This window comes from Neophocaena asiaeorientalis, unplaced genomic scaffold (genome assembly GCF_003031525.2).
Source record: "Neophocaena asiaeorientalis asiaeorientalis breed wild unplaced genomic scaffold, Neophocaena_asiaeorientalis_V1.1 scaffold33, whole genome shotgun sequence".
Lineage (NCBI taxonomy): Eukaryota > Metazoa > Chordata > Mammalia > Artiodactyla > Phocoenidae > Neophocaena > Neophocaena asiaeorientalis.
This window is the reverse complement of record NW_020171988.1, coordinates 525,907-549,681: the sequence shown is the minus strand read 5'-3', so window position 1 is coordinate 549,681 and position 23,775 is coordinate 525,907. Positions and strand designations below refer to the sequence as shown.

General features: G+C 39.9%; 1 protein-coding gene across 3 annotated transcripts in view; it reads right to left on the bottom strand.

The window, feature by feature from the left end:
- The window catches only part of TBC1D5 (TBC1 domain family member 5), a 530,340-nt gene that overhangs the window by 223,750 nt on the left and 282,815 nt on the right, over positions 1-23,775 (bottom strand). For all 3 annotated transcript variants that reach the window (XM_024747581.1, XM_024747573.1, XM_024747583.1), the window contains 4 exons: positions 19,261-19,369; positions 17,667-17,756; positions 17,492-17,566; positions 16,309-16,376 (listed from right to left, as the gene is read on the bottom strand). In XM_024747581.1, coding sequence (XP_024603349.1) covers positions 16,309-16,376; positions 17,492-17,566; positions 17,667-17,756; positions 19,261-19,369 — 342 coding nt within the window. The remainder of the gene's footprint in view (positions 1-16,308; positions 16,377-17,491; positions 17,567-17,666; positions 17,757-19,260; positions 19,370-23,775) is intronic.

Below are 23,775 nucleotides of genomic sequence, written 5' to 3'. Positions count from 1 at the left end.
GCCCCCACTGTATTTCCTATAATCTGGTAGGTAGGTCTAGAGACTTCATCAGGTTCAGGTTCAACTTTCAACAAAAACCTTCATGGGTGGCATGGTGGCTTTAGTACATGTTCACGAATTCTTTGGCACTCCTCCCATACAAAGGTGGAGGAGCCTAACTTCCTTCCCTCTGCAGATGTGCTGTCCTCAGTGATGAGCTTCTCACAAAGGGAAGACAGTACAAGTGATGCTGCGATACAGCTTCTGTCTGCCTCTCCGTCTGGACACATCGTGGAACCCAGACACTGTGCTGCTAGAAGTCAAGCAGCTACAGGAGAGGCCGTGGGGAGGTGTTCCAGCCACAGCTCCAGAGGTCTCTGCTGAGAGCCGGCTTCAACAGCCAGGCAGGAAAGTGAACACATCTTCCAATGATTCCAGTCCTTAACCTTCAAGCTGGCCTGGCCAACACCATGTGGAACAGAGACAACCTGCCTGCTCAGCCCTACCCAAGTTGGAGATTCATCAACAAAATTAATTCTGCTGTTCTTTTAAGCTTTGGGGTGGTTTACAATGCAGCAATAGCTAACGGGTACAGACGGTACTGTGTACTTCCATCAGGAGGCATACATTTTTAGCTTCTCTTTCTGTGATGATCGATGATCATTGCCTAGATGTATTAATTCATTAAAGGTGGTAAGATGGCAAGACTACAACTTTATCCTTTTTCCTTTCATTATTATCTAAAATACATATATAAAGAAAAATTTACCCTTGTCAATTTTTAGTCATCCTGAAGTACAGATCACTATAATTTTGAAAAACATAGTTGGTTTCCATTATATTTACTCATGGATGCTTGTGGACATCTAAGCTCTATGAATGATAAATGACACTAATTCTGTCACGAAAATAGGTTATGATAACTGGACTATTCTATTTGCCTTTTGGATATCTATCTTCCCATGCAACTGCAGCATATGGGAACAAGTCAGGAGGTGAGGGACGGAGTACAGCTAAACAACAACGTCAAACCCAGTAACCAGGAACCCAGGTGCCTGATGGGAGCTAACTGGAAAGACGCAGAAACTTCACACAGGGCTGTGGTCGCTCATAACACAGACAGAGGATGAAGGGAAGCTAGGCAAATATCTGGGGTGTCTATGATGGAGAGTTCCTCAGACAACAAAGAGACAAAAAGAACATTTCCTAAGCAAGAAAAGGGTTAAGAAAAGAGTGAAATGACAAAGGGCTTTGTCACTGCATAATAGTACATAATTAGGTAATTAGAAGTATTAAAACAGACAAAGCACTGGGCCCAGCTGAATTACTGAAGATGCAAGTATTCAATAAGATGCCCCAAGGGAAAAAATAAAACCCTTGGGGAAGGTTTATAGTCAAGCAGGAGGACAGAGCAGCACAGGAGGGCTTGAAGGAACAATAATTGATGTTACGTCGGTACTTTAAAACCAGAACTTCACTACCAGGATCCATCTAAAATTTAAAATGAGCGGATGAAAACTCCCTAGAATACTATTAAACACCAAAATAACTATAATACCTTTCTCTGGTTTGTTGTTTTATTAAAGAAAAACTGGAAAAAAAATCAAGCAAAAACCACAGAGGAGCAATTTGATATAAAATGAACAGAGGCACACTACGTATTTTTTATTCCTGTCCTCCCTACTTTGGTTGATGATTTCACCATCCCCCCTATTCAACCAAATCTGCTTTCTCCTCATTCCAGGTACACAGCAGGACTGAACTTCCCAGCATCCTCTTCAGTGAGCTGTGGCCACTGGGATGGGAGTGGCCATGACATGTGACCACAAAATTCACATTTCCCCCAGCCCCCATCAGGCCCCATCCACGTTTCCCCTTCCAGCTGGACAGAATGGAAAAGGTCATCTGGGAAACTTGGGAAGCTACATATGGACTGTGGTGGTTTTAAAAATACATCTGCCAATTCTTTAACACACTGCCCTTCCTCCGTGGATTGTTTGCTTTAGGGGAAAAACCCTCTGGAGAAAAGACACTTAAGCAGCGCCATGGCGAGACCCACATGGAGAGGAACCCACAGGGGTCCTCCAGCCCTCATTAGGCCTCCACACGACGGCAGCTCCAGCTGACACCTGACTGCAAGCTCAAGAGAGACCCCTGAGCCAGGACCACAGCTGCTCCCAAACTCCTGATCTCCAGCAACTATGAAATACAATACATGATTATAGTTCCAAGTGATTACATTTTGGTTGATGTATTATGCAGCAAATAGATGATGAAAAGAGGTTTTGATACCTGAAACTGGGCTGTTTTTAAAAAAAACAATAAAATATGTGGTAGAGGTGTCTATAGGACTGGACAGGAGTTGGAAGGACCTTGCGTAGACCTCACTGAAAGACTAAAGGATCTGAAAGAGATGATTAGCCAGATAGCCCACGAGGCTGCCAGTGAGGGCGTAAATCAAAGTGAGGAAAACATCACAAGAAAAGTGGAGAGAAAAGATTCCTTATTATGTACTGACAACACAGCAGCCTCTAGTTATTTGGAATACTGAAAATGTACCTAATACACTGGGTGATCTAGCCAAGGAGACTGTCCAGGCAGTGCTGAAGGTGCTGCCTGGTGTTGCTTGTTATTTACAGTAGAATGGAAAATGAGGAAAGTGGAAGAACTGCTCAACGCAGAGGCGCTGGGACTTGCTGGGCTTGAAAATACAACCTTTTCTCCTTCTCATCCTCTCTAGTCACAAATGAAGCATTAAGACACTGCTTCTGGGCAAAGATCGAATATAAGACACAGTCAGAAAAACAAGGTCCAAAGATGAAACCAAGGGTGTGAATGTAAAATACTTTGTTAAGATCTCAGAAAGCTCTAAAGCAGTGCATCAGAGAACCCTCCTGTCAAACAAGACACCCTGATGCCCTGGAAAGATCTAAAAATCATGCCCCAAAGAGCCCTCGGCAGCCAGAGGTCGGGGACGCTGCTTAACACCCCACTGCGTGGGACAGCCTCTCACAACAAAGAATTAATTGGTCCAAAAGGTCAATACTCCCAAGGGTGAGAAACTCTACATTAGAACATATGAACCCAGAGGGCAGAAACAGTAGCTATGTATGGAATCTCTAGAACTTTCTGAGTAAGATTTGAGATAACACTCATGCCTTCATGTCCTGTGTGCTCCACAGAGTGATCTGCAGACACAAAGTATTTGATAAATGTTTCTAGAACTGAGAAAGCGTTAAATTCAGGCAAACTAGATTAACATAAAACGTTACAGATCTGTGGAAAGACCTGGAGTCCCAGGTGTTATTTCCATTTCAGCCGTTAACAAGTTGTATTTTCTTAAGTCATTCTTTCCGAGCTTCAACTTTACGCGTTTGCAAAATAAAAGGACTTAAGTAGATGACTACCAATGACACAAATGCCTATTATGGATGCCTGGTACTGGGGAATATGAAAGATATAAAACAGAAAAACTAAGTACTTAAGAAAATCTAGGCGAGAAAGTAGACATTTTACAGATATTTTTAAAAGGAAGATAATTACAATAAAATACGCAGGGTCTACAGAAGAACAGAAGACACACTATTTCCCTTATCAGGATCCTCAACTTCTGGAATAGTAGCTGCTACATAGTAATTTCTCAAGTAGCATTTGTTGAATGAGTAAATAAATCTACAAACCTACAAATAAACAAACCAACAAAAAATGAGAATGAAATCATGAACTCAAGGACTGGAGGTGAAAAGACAAAGCATAACAAAGGCCAGACCACAGTTCGGCTACCTTTGTTTTTTGCAACTAATGAATACATAAGCAACATATAGTTTTCACAGGCCATAAACTGGAGGTGAACAGAAAGAAAGTAGAAATCTGTTGTGATGACAAGGGTGTGATCCAGCCCAAGAGGATAGCAGGAAAGTCTCCAAGAGCCTAACAGGGAAGGTGGGAATTTGAAATCGCCATACAGGTGAGAAGACAAAGCAGAAGGGTTAGGATGACAGGAAATATCAAAGAATGATAGGACAGGGCAGTTGGGGCTGGACTTTCAGGGAGTGGTATCTGTCACCATCCAAATAGAGGTTTTCATCCAAGGTTCTTTCTAGCTCTCCAATGCCCTGAGTTACATAGCAAGCCCTCTACCCCACTGCCTCTCTGTCTCAAATTAAAAAAAAAAAAAAATCTTTTTACTGATACCATAAAGGTGAAAAATTAAAAAAAAAAAAGGTAGATAGAAATATGCACTTTAAGTGCAAGGCTTTGTCACACTGAAAATACAGACTTTATTTTGCACTTTTTCAGCAATTAAGAAAAAATTTTAAAGCAATTGAAAGCATTTACTCTTGAAGTACTTAAGTGGTGTCAATTCCAAATGTGTGAAAGTTCCGAAAATACTGTTACCCTACTGAACAGGATAGGCCAACTAGGAATGTTTCAGGATGAGGCATTACTTTGCCACCCACCAGACTTTACTTTTTAACCTTCTCATAATCAATATGTGAACCCACAACTATAAATAGTGCTAAAAAACTCTGGCTTAATTTACAAGGAGGACCTCAAAAGTAAAAATTCTTCTGGTCAGCTGCTCAGAGTGATGTAACTCTGCTGCCATGACATGGACCGCTGCTCCCAAATCCCACAGACAGGGAGTGCCAGGATGCTAATCAAAGCACCACGACTGCAGCAAATACACCTATATTTTCACTCAAATACTATAAAATTTTTTTAAAGTTTAAAAATATCCCATAAATTGGGACAAATGTGTGGTAAGAATCTGCATGCTTAAATGGAACAGAAATGAGAAAAATACACGTCAAAATCATGAGCAGTACAGGAAAATACATATTTCTAAATATATATATGCAACCATGAGAATCCAATATTTTATTTTTACCTTAAGTGTTGTCAAATGAGGAAGGACTACAGGCCATTTGACAGAAGAATTGTTTCTTGTGTTCCTGAAAATTTGTTTCTCCCCCTCTTTAATATTTAGGAAACACACACACAGGTTGCCGACAACTCATAGAGAGCGGCTTGTGTTGTAGTTTTCACTTCCGTGGCTGTGAACAAGTGCATATGCGAAGGCTGGTCGTGAACGCACAAGCATGTACTGTGCCTGCATCAAATAAAATCACAACACAACACCAAGTACAGCCACTCATTCGTGTGTGCCTGCAGTCCACCTCGAGGAGACTGAAAATATAAATACAAGCTGCTATTTTGGTGTGATCACACGAACGTGGCAGCTTGTGTGGGTTTTTTTCTCTGTAACATTTTAACACTGGGCAGATTGTCTGCATTAACACACACCAAAATCAATTCTGCTCCGAAATTGCTTGTAAAAATCTTCTTTCCCTGAGAAATTTGGTTTTTATTTAAGTAAAAAAAAAAACAAGGGGCTTGGAGGAAACTGTGTAAAAGATACCAACATTTAGGGTATCTTAATTTTGTAAAGTGTGACAATCAATGCTGGACGAGGGAACAGGCAGTACTTCTCCCAAAAATGGGAACTGTGCAGAAGATGGACTTTAAATAAGAAAAAGAAAGAAAAAAAAAAAAAAAACCCAACAACTTTGTAAAATCACTTTTGTATATTATTAACATAGAAAACATTTTCAAACTAGTCTAATTTCAAGCTGCCCACTACAATATAACACTAAATTTGATCAAAAACTCAGATAAGACTTGTACACTATAAAAATTCATGGAGGTTTCTTAAGGGCAGAGAAAGGAAACAAAAGCAAATACTGGGCAGAGGTCATATCTAAAAGTTCACTATGAATAAAAAATAAAATGCAGACATTCCTATCATATACTGCATAATAATATAACAACAACGAATTATTTACACAGCACTGTTCAGTAGAACCTCCTATGATGATAGGAATGTCCGATATCTGTGCTGGCCTCTAAAGTAGCCATTAGCACTTGAGATGTGGCCTCTGAAGACATATTTTATCTTATTTAATCCAAATTAATTTCAACTTAAATAGCCACATGTGCCTGGTGGCTACCAAACTGGACAGCACACATCTGTGGTTTTTTTTTCTTTTAATTTTTGAATTTTATTTTATACAGCAGGTTCTTATTAGTCATCAATTTTATACACATCAGTGTATACATGTCAATCCCAATCGCCCAATTAAGCACACCACTACCACCACCACCACCACCACCACCACTTTCCCCCCTTGTTTTCCATACATTTGTTCTCTACATCTGTGTCTCAATTCCTGCGCTGCAAACCGGTTCATCTGTACCATTCTTCTAGGTTCCACATATACGTGTTAATATACGATAGTTGTTTTTCTCTTTCTGACTTACTTCACTCTGTATGACAGTCTCTAGATACATCAACGTCACAACAAATGACCCAATTTCGTTCCTTTTTATGGCTAAGTAATATTCCATTGTATATATGGGCCACATCTGCTTTATCCATTCATCTGTCAATGGGCATTTAGGTTGCTTCCATGACCTGGCTATTGTAAATAGTGCTGCAATGAACATTGGGGTGCATGTGTCTTTTTGATTTATGGTTTTCTCTGGTTTTCTCTGGGATTGCTGGATCCCCTGGAAATTCTGTTTTTAGTTTTTTAAGGAACCTCCATACTGTTCTCCATAGTGGCTTTATAAACTTCCCTCTTAGAACTGCTTTTGCTGCATCCCATAGGATTTGGAACATTGTGTTTTCATTGTCACTTGTCTCTAGGTATTTTTTGATTTCCTCTTTGATTTCTTCAGTGATCTCTTGGTCATTTAGTAACGTATTTTTTAGCCTCCATGTGTTTGTGGTTTTTACGTATTTTTCCCCATAATTCATTTCTAATCTCAGAGCGTGAATATCTTTTTCCATCCCCTCACTTTCAGTCTGTATGTGTCCCTAGGTCTGAAGTGGGTCTCTTGTGGACAGCATATATATGGGTCTTTTTTTGTATCCATTCAGCAAGCCTGTGTCTTTTGGTTGGTTAAACGTCCTTAAATTCAGGTTTAAGGTAATTATGGATACGTATGTTCCTATGACCATTGTCTTAATTGTTTTGGGTTTGTTTTTGTAGATCCTTTTCTTCTCTTGTGTTTCCCACTTAGAGAAGTTCCTTTAGCACTTGTTGTAGAGCTGGTTTGGTGGTGCTGAATTCTCTTAGCTTTTGCTTGCCTGTAAAGCTTCTGATGTCTCCAACGAATCTGAATAAGATCCTTGCAGGGCAGAGTAATCTCGGTTGTAGGTTCTTCCCTTTCATCACTTTAAGTATATCACGTCACTCCCTTCTGGCCTGTAGAGTTTCTGCTGAGAAATCAGCTGTTAACCTTACGGGAGTTCCCTTGTATGTTATTTGTCGTTTTTCCCTTGCTGCTTTCAATAATTTTTCTTTGTCTTTAATTTTTACTCTCAACAGCCACACCCCGCCTCTGCAGGAGACCCTCCAACGCTAGCAGGTAGGTCTGGTTCAGTCTCCCCTGGGGTCACTGCTCCTTCCCCTGGGTCCCGATGCACACGCTACTTTGTGTGTGCCCTCCAAGAGTGGAGTCTCTGTTTTCCCCCAGTCCTGTCAAAGTTCTGCAGTCAAATCCCACTAGCCTTCAAAGTCTGATTCTCTAGGAATTCCTCCTCCCGTTGCCGGACCCTCAGGTTGGGAAGCATGACGTGGGGCTCAGAACCTTCACTCCAGTGGGTGGCCTTCTGTGGTATAAGAGTTCTCCAGTTTGTGAGTCGCCCACCTAGCAGTTATGGGATTTGATTTTGCTGTGATTGTGCCCTTCCTTTCATCTCATTGTGGCTTCTCCTTTGTCTTTCGATGTGGGGTATCTTTTTTGGTGAGTTCCAGTGTCTTCCTGTCGATGACTGTCCAGCAGCTAGTTGTGATTCTGGGGTTCTCGCAAGAAAGAGTGAGCGCACATCCTTCTACTCTGCCATCTTGGGTCCTTCTTTTTTTATTTTTTAACAGAAAAAAAAAAAGGCGTGAAAAAATGCTCTACATTCGGAATTTTTACGTCTGTGGTTTTAAAGAGAACATTTTATCAATTATAAATGAATCCACAAAATATCAAATGACAAGATAAAAAAAAATTTGAGGAAAGAAAGTTTGCTGAAATAGATTACGTCTACAGCTTGGCCCATACGGGAAATATAAATGAAAGGGAGCATCAAATGAGAAAGCTGGATCATTAAAGATTTAACCATGTCATGGAGATTCAAGTGGGACAGAGCAGAATGAACTATGAGTGAGCTGCCTGAACTGCCAACCCTAAGGACCCTACAATAACCAGAAACATGAAAGACCAGAAACTGAAGACAACGACCAGGAAACCTGACAGGCAGTGAGATCGACTGTTAAACACAGGTACCATTACAATAATAAAAGTAAGTTAAAGAATTTTAATCATTTAATTCAGGAAAGAGGGAGAACGCATTGGAAGAAAAGCCGGGCCATAGCTTATAAATATGTTCGGCAATAGCTTATAAATATGTTACTTTGCAAATGATGTTGTAGACACTATAAATATACTTTTAGAATAGACCTTGATTGACCAAATAACAGACTTCTTTGGTATCTAACACGGAAATGATCTTTTATTCTGAACTCAATATTTCCCATCATTTTAAATAATACTGAATTTCATTTAATGTTACAGCCTTTGAAGCATGGCAAAATTGGTTCAGAATGGACGATTCAAGTTCTGAATTCGAAATGCTGTAAATTGGAAGCTACTTGATTTACCTTTTGATTTTCAGCTGTTTTTTTTTCATTCAGTAATAAAAATGAGGATAGTAACAACCTCATTGGGTTGAGGTAAGGAACAATTAATTGAAATGAATACAAAACCCTCTGAGGCAGAAAAGAGTTAGTAGAAGAAAAGAATATTAAAATTAGTTGAAAGAGGAGATGATATTTAATACAGTGACATATTCAGATCAAATACATTCAATAATGATGGCAACAACACAGCTCACGAGATGAAATTATCTTGTTTAAACTCAGACTAGAAGGCTGACAATAGTATTTTTTTAAGTGTGTTTATGTTTCTGAAGAGTGAAAATGTTAGAGACTGTTATTACTAAAATTGAACAATACCGATCATCAGTGATAAGATTCACCATCAAAGAGCATTTATTAATAAGCATAACCCTGATTCTGCACAGTGTGACAGAAGTAAGATTTGGTCCATGCCCTCCAGGGCTTACCATTAGGTCTGAAAGATGAGACCTGGGCTGATACCAGAGCTCCTGTGCGTACTCTTTCCATCATATTTTGCACTGTAACTTTTTTTAGGTCTGCTTTCTCTATTAGACTTTGAGCTTCTTTAGGGCCCGTGCCATATTTGTCTTGGCATCTGCAGTGCCAAGGAGATTAATATAAATGTATCGAATACATTGGCAGATTGAATACATTGGCAGGTCTAAATAAATATAAGACGAAATCAACTTAAGTAATATTATCACAGAGTTATTAAGAAAATGCCACTGGAACACAGAATCGGCACAATTGATTTCCAGTTGCAAAGACTGGAACACGCGTCATGAACAGGGTGGTGATGAACTCAGGCCTTGAAGGATGAGCTGTCAGGACTCCAACAGGGAGCAGTAGGGGGAAGTGTAATTCCAGCAGAGGAGCAGCTGAGGAATGCAAATGGAAAGCAAAAGCCTGTGCAGGAAACAATGCCAGAGCACTGGTCTAAAAGGGAATTCTGGAGGGACGTCAGGTTTCTGGTTCTTCATATAAGTAGCTTGGACATCACTACTCTATCCTAACAACAAGTAAAAAGCTGAGCAGACTGAAAAATCAACAGCTCTTCTTGGATTCCTAAGAGAGGCGAGGACACATGGCAAACCGCTGTCCCCAAAATTGGAGAGACAGACACACAAATACAGGGAGCCACACTTACCAGAACAAAGACTCACAAGCAAAACCCCTGGCAGGAACCAGTGCTGGGGAAGGAAAACCTGAACTGTAATTGACAGATTGCTAGAAGCTCACTGGACAGCTCTGAGAGTTCAAAAACTCCAGGAAAACCCCATCACAGGGAGGCCCACACAATATTGTGAGAGTTACTTCCAGGAGCTTGACCAGGTTCCCACAGTAAGTATCAGAGGAAAATCCCCTCAGCTTCCGACAGGTGAAGGGGTAAAGGGGGCAATCTGAATAGAGCACTCTGCTCGTCTTAACAAGGCCTGCCTGCAAGGAAAACTAGTTAACCAGAGCCTAACCTGCTGGGATACCATCAGATCCTAACTGACCTGGGGAAAGGCAAATACCCAACTCCAACCCCCTCTGCCATCCTGTCCCATCTAAGTGGGTAGGGAGACCTGAGAAACACTTGTGAAGGGCACAGTCCAGAGGCACATCCCTAAAAGACTGGTGGTAAGTCTAAAGAACACTTCCCCTCTCCCCTCACCTTATCACCACATTACTAACGACCTATTTACAGCAGTTCCTTCAGCCAGTACAAATGTCTGGCTATCATAAAACAACAACAACAACAAACTTTACAAGGCATACCAAAAAGCAAAAAACAAACAAACGATTTGAAGAGACAGAGCAAACATCAGAACCAAAGAAAGCAGGGATGTTGGAATTAGGGAATCAGGAATTTAAAACAAGTATGATTAACATGCTCAGGGCTCTAGTGGATAAAGTAGATAGCATGCAAGAACAGACAGGCAATGTAAGCCAAGGATGGAAATCCTAAGAAAGCACCAAAAAGAAATTCTAGACATACAAAAACACTGTAAGAGAAATGAAGAACGCCTTTAATGGGCTCCTTAGTAGACTGGACACAGCTGAGAAAAGAATCTGCACCAGAGGATATCTCAATAGAATCCTCAACAACTGAAAATCAAAGAGAACAAAGACAAAAAAATAGAACAGAACATCCAAAGACTGTGGGACAACCATAAAAGGTGTAACATACACATCATAGAAATATCGGAAGAAGAGAGAGAAAAAGGAACAGGAGAAATATTTGAAATAATAACTGAGAAATTCCCCAAATTAATGTCAGCTACCAAACCACAGAACCAGGAAGCTCAGAGACTACCAAGGAATATAAACGCCAAAAGAATGACACCTAGGTATATCATTTGCAAACTGCTGAAAATCAAAGATAAAGTCCTCAAAGGGTGGGGGGGGTGAAACATCTTTTCTATATAGGAATAAGGAACTACATCCAACTTCTCCTCATAAACCATGCAAGACAGAAGAACATGAACTGAAATATTTAAAGTGTTGAAAGGGAAGAAACCCACCAACCTGGAATTCTGTATCCCACAAAATTACCCTTCAAAAGTGAAGGAGAAATAAAGACTTTCTCAGATAATCAAAAATTGTGAGAATCTGTCAGTAGACTTGCCTTACAAGAAATTATTTTAAAAGTTCTTTAGAAAAAAGGAAAATAATTTCTGACTCTGATCTACATAAAGGAAGAGTGTAAGAAGGAATAAAGGTAAAATAAAAACTTTCTTTTTTCTTGCTCTTAACTGATATAACAGATAACAATTTGTTTAAAATAATAATACCAACAATACATTCAATTATGCATGCCTGTGTGTATGTATACATATGGATACGTATGCTTACATATGCTTATGTATAAGTGAAATGAATGACAGAAATCATACAAGGGACACAGCACGGAGGAATTAGAATTATTTTGCTATTATAAGGCACTGACACTATCTTTGAAGTGGTAGAGTGTAATCTGAAAGTGGGTTTGCTGAAATGTATATTGCAAAGTCCCAGGTAACTACTAAGACAAAAAGTAAAAGAAGTCTAACCAACATGCTGAGAAAGGAGAGAAAATGGAATAATCTAAGGTGCTCAATTAAAACTATGAAAGGTAGGAAAAGAGTAGAAAACAAAAGTAGGAATAAAGAACGAGGTAATGAATAGAAAACAGTAACAAATATGACAGATAATAATCCAACTATATCAGTAATCACTTTGAACATCAATGTAGACCACCTAAATGCACCAATTAAAAGACAGACATTGTCAGAGTGGATCAAAAAAACAAGACCCAACTATACGTTGCCTTTAAGAAACCACTTTAAATAGAACAACATATGTAGATTAAAAGTAAATAGTTGGAGAACAACATACCATGCTAACACTAGTTAAAAGATAAGAAAGGACACTGCATAATGATGAAGGGATCAATGCTCCAAGAAGGCATACAACCCTTAACAGGTATGCACCTAGTAACAGAGCATCACACTATGCAAGGCAAAACCCGATGAAACTGCAAAGAGAAATAAAAGAATCCACTATCACGGTTGGCAACTTCAACACCCCTCTATCAGAAACAGACAGGCCTGGCAGGCAGAAAACCAGTGAGGACCGAGTTGAACTCAGCAACGTCATCAATCAACTGGATCTAACTGACATCTACAGACCACTGTATCCAACAACAGCAGGGTACACATTCTCCTCCAGCTCACACAGAATGCTGACAGAGATAGATCCCATTCTGAACCATAAAACACACTTTAACAAATTTGACAGAAGAGACATCATACAGTGTCTGCCCTCAGACCACAATGAAATTAAATGAGAAATCAATAACGGAAAGGTAACTGGAAAGCCCTAAAAGGGAACTGTGTGTGTGTTCGGGAGTCTAGGTTAAGTACATCTTCTGCAAACCACAGAGAGTCGCAGAAGGTCTTAGATTAGGCAAGTAGGAGCATGACTAGAAATGTGCTTCGGGAAAACAAGGCTATAACACGTGGGTTGGACTGGAAAAGAAAGTTAATAGATCCAAGGAAAACAGTTAAACAAGTAAGAAACTCCAGGTAAGAGGTAAAAAGGACTCAAAACAGACTAGTAACAATGGAATAGAACCGCAGAATGTGAGGAAGCTACAAATAATGACACCTAATTTGTATTTTAAAATATAAAGTGTATGTCCTCACTTCATCTACTCCCATCTTCATCTTCAGTCTATGTCACCGACACCACTGAACTTGGGACACAGCAACCAACTCCTGGTGGCCCTCCCAGCTTCCGTGCTCACGTCCACCTTCACCCCACTTCGCGGCAGCCAGAATTCTCTTCTCAGACCTCGTTCCCCTGCTCAGTACCCTCCAAGTGGGACCAAACCCAAACCCCTCACTGTGGTCGGCAGGACCACCCATCAGGCCTCCCTACTGTGATCACCCGCCTGCAGCCACCGTGGCCTCCCTTCAGTTCCTCTGAACCCTCAGCCCACTTTCACTGAGGACTGTCCCCCCTGCCTGGAATGGGCTTCCCCTACATCTTCACATGGCTGGCTTTTTAAAATGTGTTACTTATGGGGCTTCCCATAAGATTCTCAACAGTGGTTGAGAATCTGCCTGCCGATGCAGGGGACAGGGGTTGGAGCCCTGGTCTGGGAGGATCCCACGTGCCGCGGAGCAACTGGGCCCGTGAACCACAACTACTGAGCCTGCGCATCTGGAGCCTGTGCTCCGCAACAAGAGAGGCCGCGACAGTGAGAGGCCTGCGCACCACAATGAAGAGTGGCCCCCACTCGCCACAACTAGAGAAAGCCCTCCCACAGAAACGAAGACCCAACACAGCCAAAAATAAAATAAATAAAAAAATTTAAAATGTGTCACTTCTCAGCTCAAATGTCTTCTCAGAGATGCTGTTGCCGATGACTGTTCTTAAAGCAGCCACCCGTCTAGCTGTCCTATTATCCTGCTTGATTTCTTCACAGTAATCACCACCCTCTACCATTACCCTCTTTATCTAGACGGGCACATTGTCTCACTCCCCAGCAACCCACACTGAAATGTACATCCTGTGATGGCAGGACCTTGTCTGTCTTACTCACCACCTGTTCCCTCACCACCCTGTTCCCCCAGGGAGAGGACAGGCCTGAAACAGAGTAGACATTCAGTAAAATATAAACTCAAAGAACACCAAATTCTCTCACAGATGCTAGTGAATGCGTAACACCGTGTAACATTCACTGAGCTGTGCGTCTCCCTTTCTTCTCCTGTTGCTTTATGAGCTGCTGTACTGACTGGATTGAAAACCATGCATTTGAGATAACATAGTGCCTTCTAAAGGGGGTGTATCGGGACCTCCCTGGCGGTCCAGTGGTTAAGACTCCGTGCTTTCAATGCAGGGGGTATGGATTTGATCCCTGGTCAGGGAACTAGGATCCCATGTGCCACGTGTCCAAAATGTAAATAAATGAAATTTGTTAAAAATAAATAAATAAAGAGGGTGTATTGCCTAAAGCAGTAAAATTATTTAAGCTATTCAGCTTTTATGATTAGGCAATTTGGTGGCTTTAAAATAAGACGGACATCCTTACCCTACAAGCTAAGTTACTTGCCCCCAAATTTATATACAGATGGCAAGGAGAGACTTCCTCCAAATGTAGGGGAGAGCCATTGGGAGAGCCTTCTGGGGAAGCAGGTCTGCAACCTCCCCCTCCCAGGCTATGAACTATAGGCCTCCTAGCAGCCTTCCCTGCATCTTGGGTTTGTCAACTTAACTAAAATGCACCAGTGAAGACAAATCATAAGGGGGAAAAAAATAGCCATGTACGTATGTTACACGCATACGCACATATGTATTTGTAAGAAAAATACATAAAAAATATAAAACCAAATAGTTACGAGAATACAGCTTTTGAGAAATAACATTTTCTCACACAGCAAAGCAGAAACGTGGGAGCTAAGGAACCAAAATGATGAAGAGGCTCCCAATGCCACTTCTTGATTGGTTTGGCCATCCAACTTTTTTTCTTTGCTGTTCTCTTTTTTTCCTATTTCTTTTGGCCAATCTGGCCCATGTGGCCGCTAGTGTGTGACTCTGCCCCAGTGCCATGACATGTCCATTTCCATTTGGCAACAGTAGAGGACACTCACTAAAACTCTTCTTAAACAGAAGCTGTCAAGTTTTCTAAGATAACTGCCCAGCATCTTCCAAAACAGATACCTTGACTGCTTGGTTAGCAAGATACACCGTGCCTTTTGTTTTTATGAGGTCTGTTTTATTGCCACTGATTACCCAGCTAATTCCCTAAATGATTGGTGAGGAAATTCATCCCTTTGTTTTACCCAAAAAATATTTACTGAGTGCCTCCCGGGAACCAATACAGCAGCATTCTGCCTTCTGAAACCACCTACTGGAGATCCAGCACCACCACCTGACACTGGAGGGTAGCTTCCGTATCACTGCTTAGTCCCCAGTCCTAAGCAAGCTCATCAAAATGATTCCTCCCTCACACCTCCAACCCACCATCACGGCCAGTTAGCTACCATTTTGCTGTTCTCTGAACCCATGACTCCTCTGAATTATTTCCATTTTTAAATAGGAAATCTCATTTGTTAAATATGTAGTATAACCTTATAAAAGGCCGTGTCATCTGATTATTCTGTTTGGGACCTGGAAAGAGATGAATGTCAGAGAGCCAGTGGCCCTGACATTGCCCTAGGGGAGAAGGACTTGAACCAGGAGTGGGGCAGACAAGCAGAGCCATAGGAGGACCTGGAAGGAAGCAGTGGATTCAGGACTCTGCACATACCTGGCTCATCCCAGATCCCAATGATGAACTCAAATTTACTAACCTTTATGTAGTTTGCAGTTTAAAGTATAAATACATCAAATTTACTACCGTTATCAACATGTTAATCTATAACAATCCCTTGAGGTGGTTACTCTTATCCTTGTTTTACGGAAACGGACACCTAAGGGGGAAAGATGTTTGTTGAAATTAATTTGTCCAGGATTATAGCATACATTGCTAGAACTTACCCTGGGCTTTTCCTACACAAATTCCATGTAATTCTCACTACATGACCCAAAAAGATGAGGTCCAATATATAAAAGTTATAGACATTAACTACATGCTAAATAAAGAACCAATCTTCATATAGTAAATATTGAGTAGACTGAGTTGTTTGCAAACTTGAATGGTGTGAAAAGACGAGAAATAAGGGGGGTGTGTAACAATAATAGTTGTCCTTTAAAAAGGAATTTGATTAGAAAGAGATTCAAAGGTGTAAAGCAAAAGATAATTTTTTTAGCAAAACCAGTACTAAGACTATAAAATATAACCTTAATCAGAGCACATGACTTCAAATAATCATTGGGAACTGAAAAACTGATTTAAATAGTTAAGTATTTACATATTATTTTAATATTATAAATTTTGACAAAGGGAACACAAAAATCTATACTTTAAGAATAGAAAGTAATTATTATTATCAAACTTTGGCCAAAATAACTGTTAACACAAGTAGAATACTGCATTCAATTAAGATTGTATATTTTGCTAAAATTGCAAAGAGGTAACGCCAGTTTGAATTATTGAAAGTAACCTGTAGGTAGTTTTACATACGTTCTTTTGACATCTTGTTCAATCATTGACCGAAGTTCTTTATCCTGGAAGAATTTGTTCCAAAGACTCTGAAATAAGGAAAGCAACCTATTTAAAACAATACCCCAACTTTGCTTGACTTTTATGATCTCAATTTAATAATTAAATGATTAAATTTATCCCTCTCTGAGTTATGATTTTACATTGCAAATAGGAAACCTGAACCTGGAAAAATTTTTATTAAAATCTACTTTAATCTCAGAAATACATCCTTATTCTAACATCTTTTCCAGTGATATTACTGTGTACATTTAAAATTTTCTACTATCTGTTTAAAGTGAATGATACTTTTACTGCTATACATCTGCTGCTACCCCTACAACAACAAAAAGGTCCGCCTGGATTAGAGGAGGCCCATTGGCCAAGTGGTCACACTTGAACCTGACCTGAACTGCCAACGCACTAAGAAAGATATGTAACGTTTTCTATTACGCTCTATTAGGTTTTATAATGAAATAGATTTTTATGTACTTTTTAAAATGTGAACTTAAAAGTTTTAAAAATTGCTTAATATTTCATGCTGCTATAACATAGACTATATTGTAATAATTACATGTATCAGGAAAAAGAAATGTTAATGTTATGTAGAAGATAGAGAAAAAAAAAAGTCCGTTAACATGGAAATAGGAATTAGAGCAGCAACTGAAGAAGTTACACAATCAATACCTCTGAGGTAGTAATTACTCCTCGTGGGCCTGATCTTTTTCGTGATCTTTAAAAACTTGTTCACAGATTCACTACAAACAGTTGCTTTCCTTCGTGTGACCTGGTCCTTCCAGGTGAAGCCTTCTCTACCTTTGTCAGGAAGGGAGGCTCTCCGCAGCCTTCCGCTCCCCCCTGCGACCCTGGGAGGACAGTTCAACCCTCAGCTTCGTGCTCTTCTCTCTGACCTTCAGCTCTTACAGACCCCTGGGGCCTCTTCTTGGCAGTGCCCTTCCCCAGTAATAGACCATTGGCTTTCTACAACACTGTCCATACACAGCATGGAATAAAGCCCATCTGGTTTTAGGTGGTATAACACGTGGGGTAAAAAAATAATAATAATTGGTATGGTATAACACTGCTTTCGTGGTGATGGATAACAAGACATAAGCATACTCTTATGGGTAAAAGCGGTTGAGATATGAATAAAGACAAACTTTACCCCTTCATCCTGGGAAAGGGGATTGTTGATCATCAAGTCTTGCTGGCCAACAACCTTCCTCGGGTTTGTGATGTGCTGGGAAAGAAAGAGAGAAAACACAAATGCAAAGATCAGAGGCTACTGGACTCCAAAGCATACTTAAGAAAACAATTCCATTAATTAAAGTACAACTTACAATTTCTTTAATGTTGCTATACCATGCTCTTAATTCTTTAATTCTATTTATCCACTGACTTTTATCTTGAGGAAGAACACAAAGAAAGAGCTGTCAAAAAAAAAAAAAAAAGGAAACTTTCATAAAAATCCTAAGAAGTAAAACGTCAAACTATGGCAAATGGTACCCCCTGAAAACTGAAGAAGATATTCATATTCATGTTACCATTCCAATCCTCAGTCAATTATATTTGGGGGTATTTAAGAAATATATAAATTTGGACAATTCCAAAAGTGAACAAAGGCCAAAGAACAAGATCCCAAAAGCTACATCACAAGGTGGAATCAACCTCCCCTCCAAATTTGTAATAAAAGTGAACAAGAAAAATTCACTGAGGTTCAAGTACAATTCTATTTTACATTCTTATATTAAGGGGGGGCTGCTGGGGTGTATTAACAGGCGCAAGGTCCAATTTGTTAGTTTCAAGGTTTCAGATCTGTCTTCAAACAAGCAGGTAAAGGACAGAGAGGAACAATCTGAGGACACAGCCTGAGCACTGAAGCTGTTCCTTCTACAGCAGAAAACGTAATTTACAACTAGCAGTCAGCTTATGAAAATAACAAGCATTCTTAAAAAGACAAATTTAATTTAATTTAGCTTAATACAACATTAAAAAAAAATCTGGGTTTGAGTTTATTTTTAGCCAATGAAGGAGACATTAAAAAGTTCAACAACAAGGAGTTGGGGGTGGGCCCAAACCTCCTGTGTACAAACAGCCGAGCAGCACAACCCCTGCCTCCACTGCCTGCACCAAATGCAAGGAAAATGCACGTCGACTATTACATCTCAATAATTAAATTTCAAACTGTCTACTCCAGTATGTGTTCCTTACTGTCTTCACCTGCAGGCTCCGTATGCCGAATCTGTGCAGATGAATCCTAAACAACTTTCAAGAGAAGTCATTTTCAAAGTGAGTCTCAATCTAAACTGATTCACTTGGAGAGAACAAAAAGGGACAGATTTCCGAGCGATGAAAGAGGTACTGTAGCTCCTCGTCACTCATGTGGTGACTGATGGGCTTTCTCTGGAAGGAGACTGACCGAATCTCCCTCCACTTCTCCTTCTTGCTGCCCTTCTCTCGGTGTTTCTAGTACAAAAAATATGGAAAATCTTTTCCATCTGTTATTTGTGAAGAAAAAAGGGAGAGTGACTACATGACGGCACTTGATATAATAGGAGCCTGAAAACATTCACACACACACACACACACACACACACACACACACACACACACACACACACACCCTTCCAGCAGCAAGGATTTCTGCAAACGCCTCTGGGGACCCGGAAGGCGTTGCTTGAGTTCCACACCATCACATGGGATGAAAAGACCGTTATTTCAAATGACTCCTTCACCATCGCCAGTTATCCAGGAGTAAGGTGGTTCAACCTTATTAGCAAATGTCCTATGAAAGATAAACCTGGATAGCCAAAACCTCGAGAGTGAAGTCTCTTGGAAAATTCAGTGATCCCCCGCATGGGTGACCTTCCGGGGCATCAGGTGATGTGTTGATATACTGCAACTACAAACTGTAAATAAATATTTTCTTCTTACCTTCCAGCAAATGCTGCGGAACCTGCTGCTTCTCAGCTGCCCATGAATCCCCTTCTGCCTCACTGCTGCCAAGTAATTGTTGTTTACAAATAGTTCTTCCCATTCTTTCCTAGATGCAAGAAACCAAGGCATGGGGATCCTTTTGTTAAAATTCTCTGCTTGGAGAGGACTGTTACAGGAATTTAATTTTAAATAAGTCTCAGAAATGCAACTTTTAAAACGTATATATTTATTTGTGTACTGTTTCTGAACGCATGGCTGTCTTTTTGGACAGAGTTCTTTAGTAGATTTAATGAATATGTAGATCGCTATAATTATGCCAGCTACTGAAATTCATAATGTCTATGGAGGCTATTCCACTGCCTCTAAAATGATGGTACTGCAGTTCAGTGAATCAACAAGAAAAAAATGAATATTAATATAAGTATATGACTGCTTTAGCCATTGACAAAGATATACTTGCTCCAAAAATACACAACCAAAAAGTGGGCCATGGATCGTATTGGCTTCTCACCTGAAATATCTCATTAAATCAACTCATTTTTCTTTCATGTCAAGCTGGGCAATTATATAGAAGACTACTTTCTTTAGTTTTTAGTACTATTTACTATTGAATCTCTGCAACTTCTTTCCACACGATCAGTTTTAAAATTTTAACAGGTGCAGGCAAATGTGAAAAAAACATCAAAAAAATTAAAAAGCCTCACTGTAAAAACTGTGAAAGGCAAGCTTGAGTACCCTGCCGCCTGCACCTATGGCTGAGGAGATAAACAACTGAAATATGCCTCCCAGGCATGCAGACACCAGGGGCCCAACACCTGTGCCTCATTAATATACAAGTAAATCTGCCCTACTGGGAAACAATTGGAAATTAATTGTCCCAAACCATTTACTGAGTTTGAATAAAGGAAGCAGACCTATATTCCCTGCGTCTGGTACCAAACTAAACATCAAGAATCATTTGTCAACAGTTGAGGCTACTGAGTGCAGCTTTATGAAATTTCTCTCAGATTCCATAATGCCACAATAAACTTATAATGTAAAATTTATTATCAAAGCTGCAAGCCTGGCAATCTCTTCAGAGACCAACTCGCGAGAGAATGCCTCTAAACCCCTCAATCATCCTTCTCTGTAATGCACAGTTGTCGCCGGCCAGACCCCACTCGTGTTCAGAAAGGACAGCCATACGCAAGGCAATCTTAGAGCCGGTATCACAACCAACTGCACACCTAACGTGCAAAACCCTGACTGCAGAGCAAGCTGCATCTTCCCCACAGAGCTTTCCAGAAGAGTGGCCGAGGCAATGGCACGTTCCCTAATGCCACGAGCAGGAGAACTTCCAGCCTCAGCCCCGCAGCACTGATCTCCAGCCGCGCCAAGCTTCTGCCAGAAGGGGCTTGTGGCTAAGTGTGACAAATGCGACACACAGGCCAACACTATGCTGGAAAGAAATTAATTCCTACCACTACTCCATGAAAATGTCTTATTTCCATCATGCTATTCATGAAAGAAAATAATATTTCATTTTGATTTCACTTGCTTTTGTATCATTAGTAAAACCGAAAATTTTTCATGCTTTTGGGCCATTTTATTTCTTCTTTTTTAAAACTTCCTTTCTGTAAAATGGAATAATGATAATAGCATCTACCTCAAATAATTATCATAAGAATTAAAATATATGAACAGTCCTTAGAAGGGGCATATTATTTTAGAAAATTAATATCATTATTAATAATAATTATAACACAGCTTTTATCTTGGTGCCTTGGGCTTATTGTTCTGAGAGAAGTTTTCCATACCTTAAAGACATCACACCTTTGTCCGCCATATATATGTTTGTTTGTTTTTTGCGGTATGCGGGTCTCTCACTGTTGTGGCCTCTCCCGTTGCGGAGCACAGGCTCCGGACATGCAGGCTCAGTGGCCATGGCTCACGGGCCCAGCTGCTCCGCAGCACGTGGGATCTTCCCGGACCGGGGCACGAACCCGTGTCCCCTGCATCGGCAGGCGGACTCTCAACCATTGCGCCACCAGGGAAGCCCCCATATATATGTATTTTTAACACAATTATTTTGATTTTCAACACACTGAAGCTTTTTGTGTATAATTTAAACCTAACATTTATTTCCTCTTGATGCTCTTTCCGTTGTTTTCAGGCTTAAGTAATTCTTAGCCACTCCAAGTTCAAAGAGATGTTCACTGAATTCTTGAGTTTTTGGAACATCACTTTAGTCCATTTGTATTATCTATCATATTTTAAATACATTATCCATTTCCCAACAGTTTCACATATATTACCCACATCTCACAGTTCAAGTTTTGTTTTTATACAGTTTGTAGTAATACTCAAAGATGAGATAAAAAACGAGTACAAAGAGCGTTACAGGAGTACATCTCCGAAAACGTGCCTATGTTTAAATAGCTTGTGGTCTATGAACAGAAAGCACAGATTTCAAATGGAATAATTTGTCCGAGACCATGCAGTTCCGTGGCCTGAAAACGCCAATACCTTCCCGATCAGAGAGGTAAAGTGTGAGGCAATGACTCCTCCAGCCTCTTCCAAAATCAGCTCCTATTCACAAGTACCAAGACATTGTGAAAGTAGACACAGCTGGTGGCTAGATTCATTGCCATCTTGTCAAGGTCAGGAGCCTTTCAAGGTCAAGTTACACACCACTTACCTAATGAGGGATAATTATTTGTTAGCTCAAATAAGACCCTGTGCCTTGATTACTGTGTTGGTAAAGAATAAAGGAGACTGAGGCATGTGAAATGGAAACATTCTCTCTGAAATTCACAATCATTTAAATTTATTCATAGGTACTCATAGTTCCAATTAAAGCACAAATCTCAAACTGATGGAGAGCTCTAACAACAGAGATACTATATAAAGGCCACAAGAAAATGTATTAATTGTCTTTCTCTTCTACGGAATGGTGTTTCAGTAATAAACTGTGATACAGAGTAAACATAATAAACATCTATTTAGTGCCTACTGTGTGCTTAGCACTCAGAGATATTTGAAAAAGCAATTTTAAAAAGTTAAAGAGAGTAGACGGATGTGTAAACCAATAATCATTTAAAATTGTAAGCAATTTTAAAAAGTTAAAGAGAGTAGACAGATGTGTAAACCAATAATCACTGGCAAAGCACTCTGGCAGTACAGAGGAGGGTGAAATAATCTTATATCTAAAAATTAAAACTCAGTGTAAAAAATGATAAATAGTATCCCTGTAGGCACTGAAATGCCACCCTAAAAACTGAGCTGTCAGAGGTTAAACAGTCTATAGAGGACAAAATGTTGGAAAGTTGAGCCCTTTGAAGGGAGCTGGAAAAAAATAAAAGTTTTTTCCAATCACAAATACAAATGGTGGACAACACTCCTGAACTCAGGTGAAGACTTGGGAAAATAATAGTAAGTACTGAGGAGTCAGTGGTGGAATTCTGCAGTTTAATTAACAAAAGTAAAGAAAAGGTAGTTGCTAAACTTTGTCTTACATAGGAAAACATATAGTCTGTCACAGCAAAAATCTAGCAGCGATGTTCTCAAAATGCTAAAAAAAAAAATCCATTCAAAAATGCTTAAAAAAAGTCCATTCAAAATATATAATATTTTGGGTAAATCACTTTTAACCTCTACAACAACCCTCCTGGGGTGAATAATTTTAACCCCTCCCCCCTCCATGAATGACAAAACTGAGGCCCAGAAAAATTAAATAAGTTGTCAAGACAGAAATGGAATGAGAATTAGGAAAAGCACCTTCCAGAAGAACATGGCTGAAAACACTAAAGGGAAGCATAATACTGCACACATCGAAGGACATAAACGGCCCCTGGCAACAAGGCAAGATAGGAATGCGACCTTATATTTTCTTTCTTACATTTTTAGAGTTTGAACATCAAGTCCAAAAGTATAGAGAGAAGTTTTCACCAGTTGGACTGCGAAGGTAAGTCAACAGATACTGTGAGTGGTTTAAGAACACATGGGACATTTAGGTGCGTAATCGCCTCAAATGGAACCTGGGCCTTAAAAACTCTCTGGATAACGCACTAGTGCCATCTAGTGGCAAAGACTCTGCATTGCAGGCACTGGGTCCCTGAAACCGTAACCAGCATCTAAGCAAGAGGCAGGAATGGGCTGTTTCACTTCCCCTGCCAATGTTAGCAGATTAGTACTGGCTGCCCTGGAAGCACTGTGTTCAGGATTCTGAGAACACCTCTGTGTTCCTCAGGGAAGAACATTCATTGGCCATGAACACTACAATAATTTCTAAATAAGTGAAATTAATTTTTGCAGCAGCAATGGATGCCTTTCATTTAAGAAGAACTATTTAGGTAGTTAAGGCTCTTGCAATTTTTTTTTTTTTTGACATGGAAATCAACTAGAATTTGCAGTGAAGAAATACAGCTGATGATCATAAGGAGATAACTATTTCTAATGATATATTTTAATGTATTTTCCCAAAATACGCACATAAAATTAGTATGAAACTGGTTAGCGGCTTCTCGATTTAAG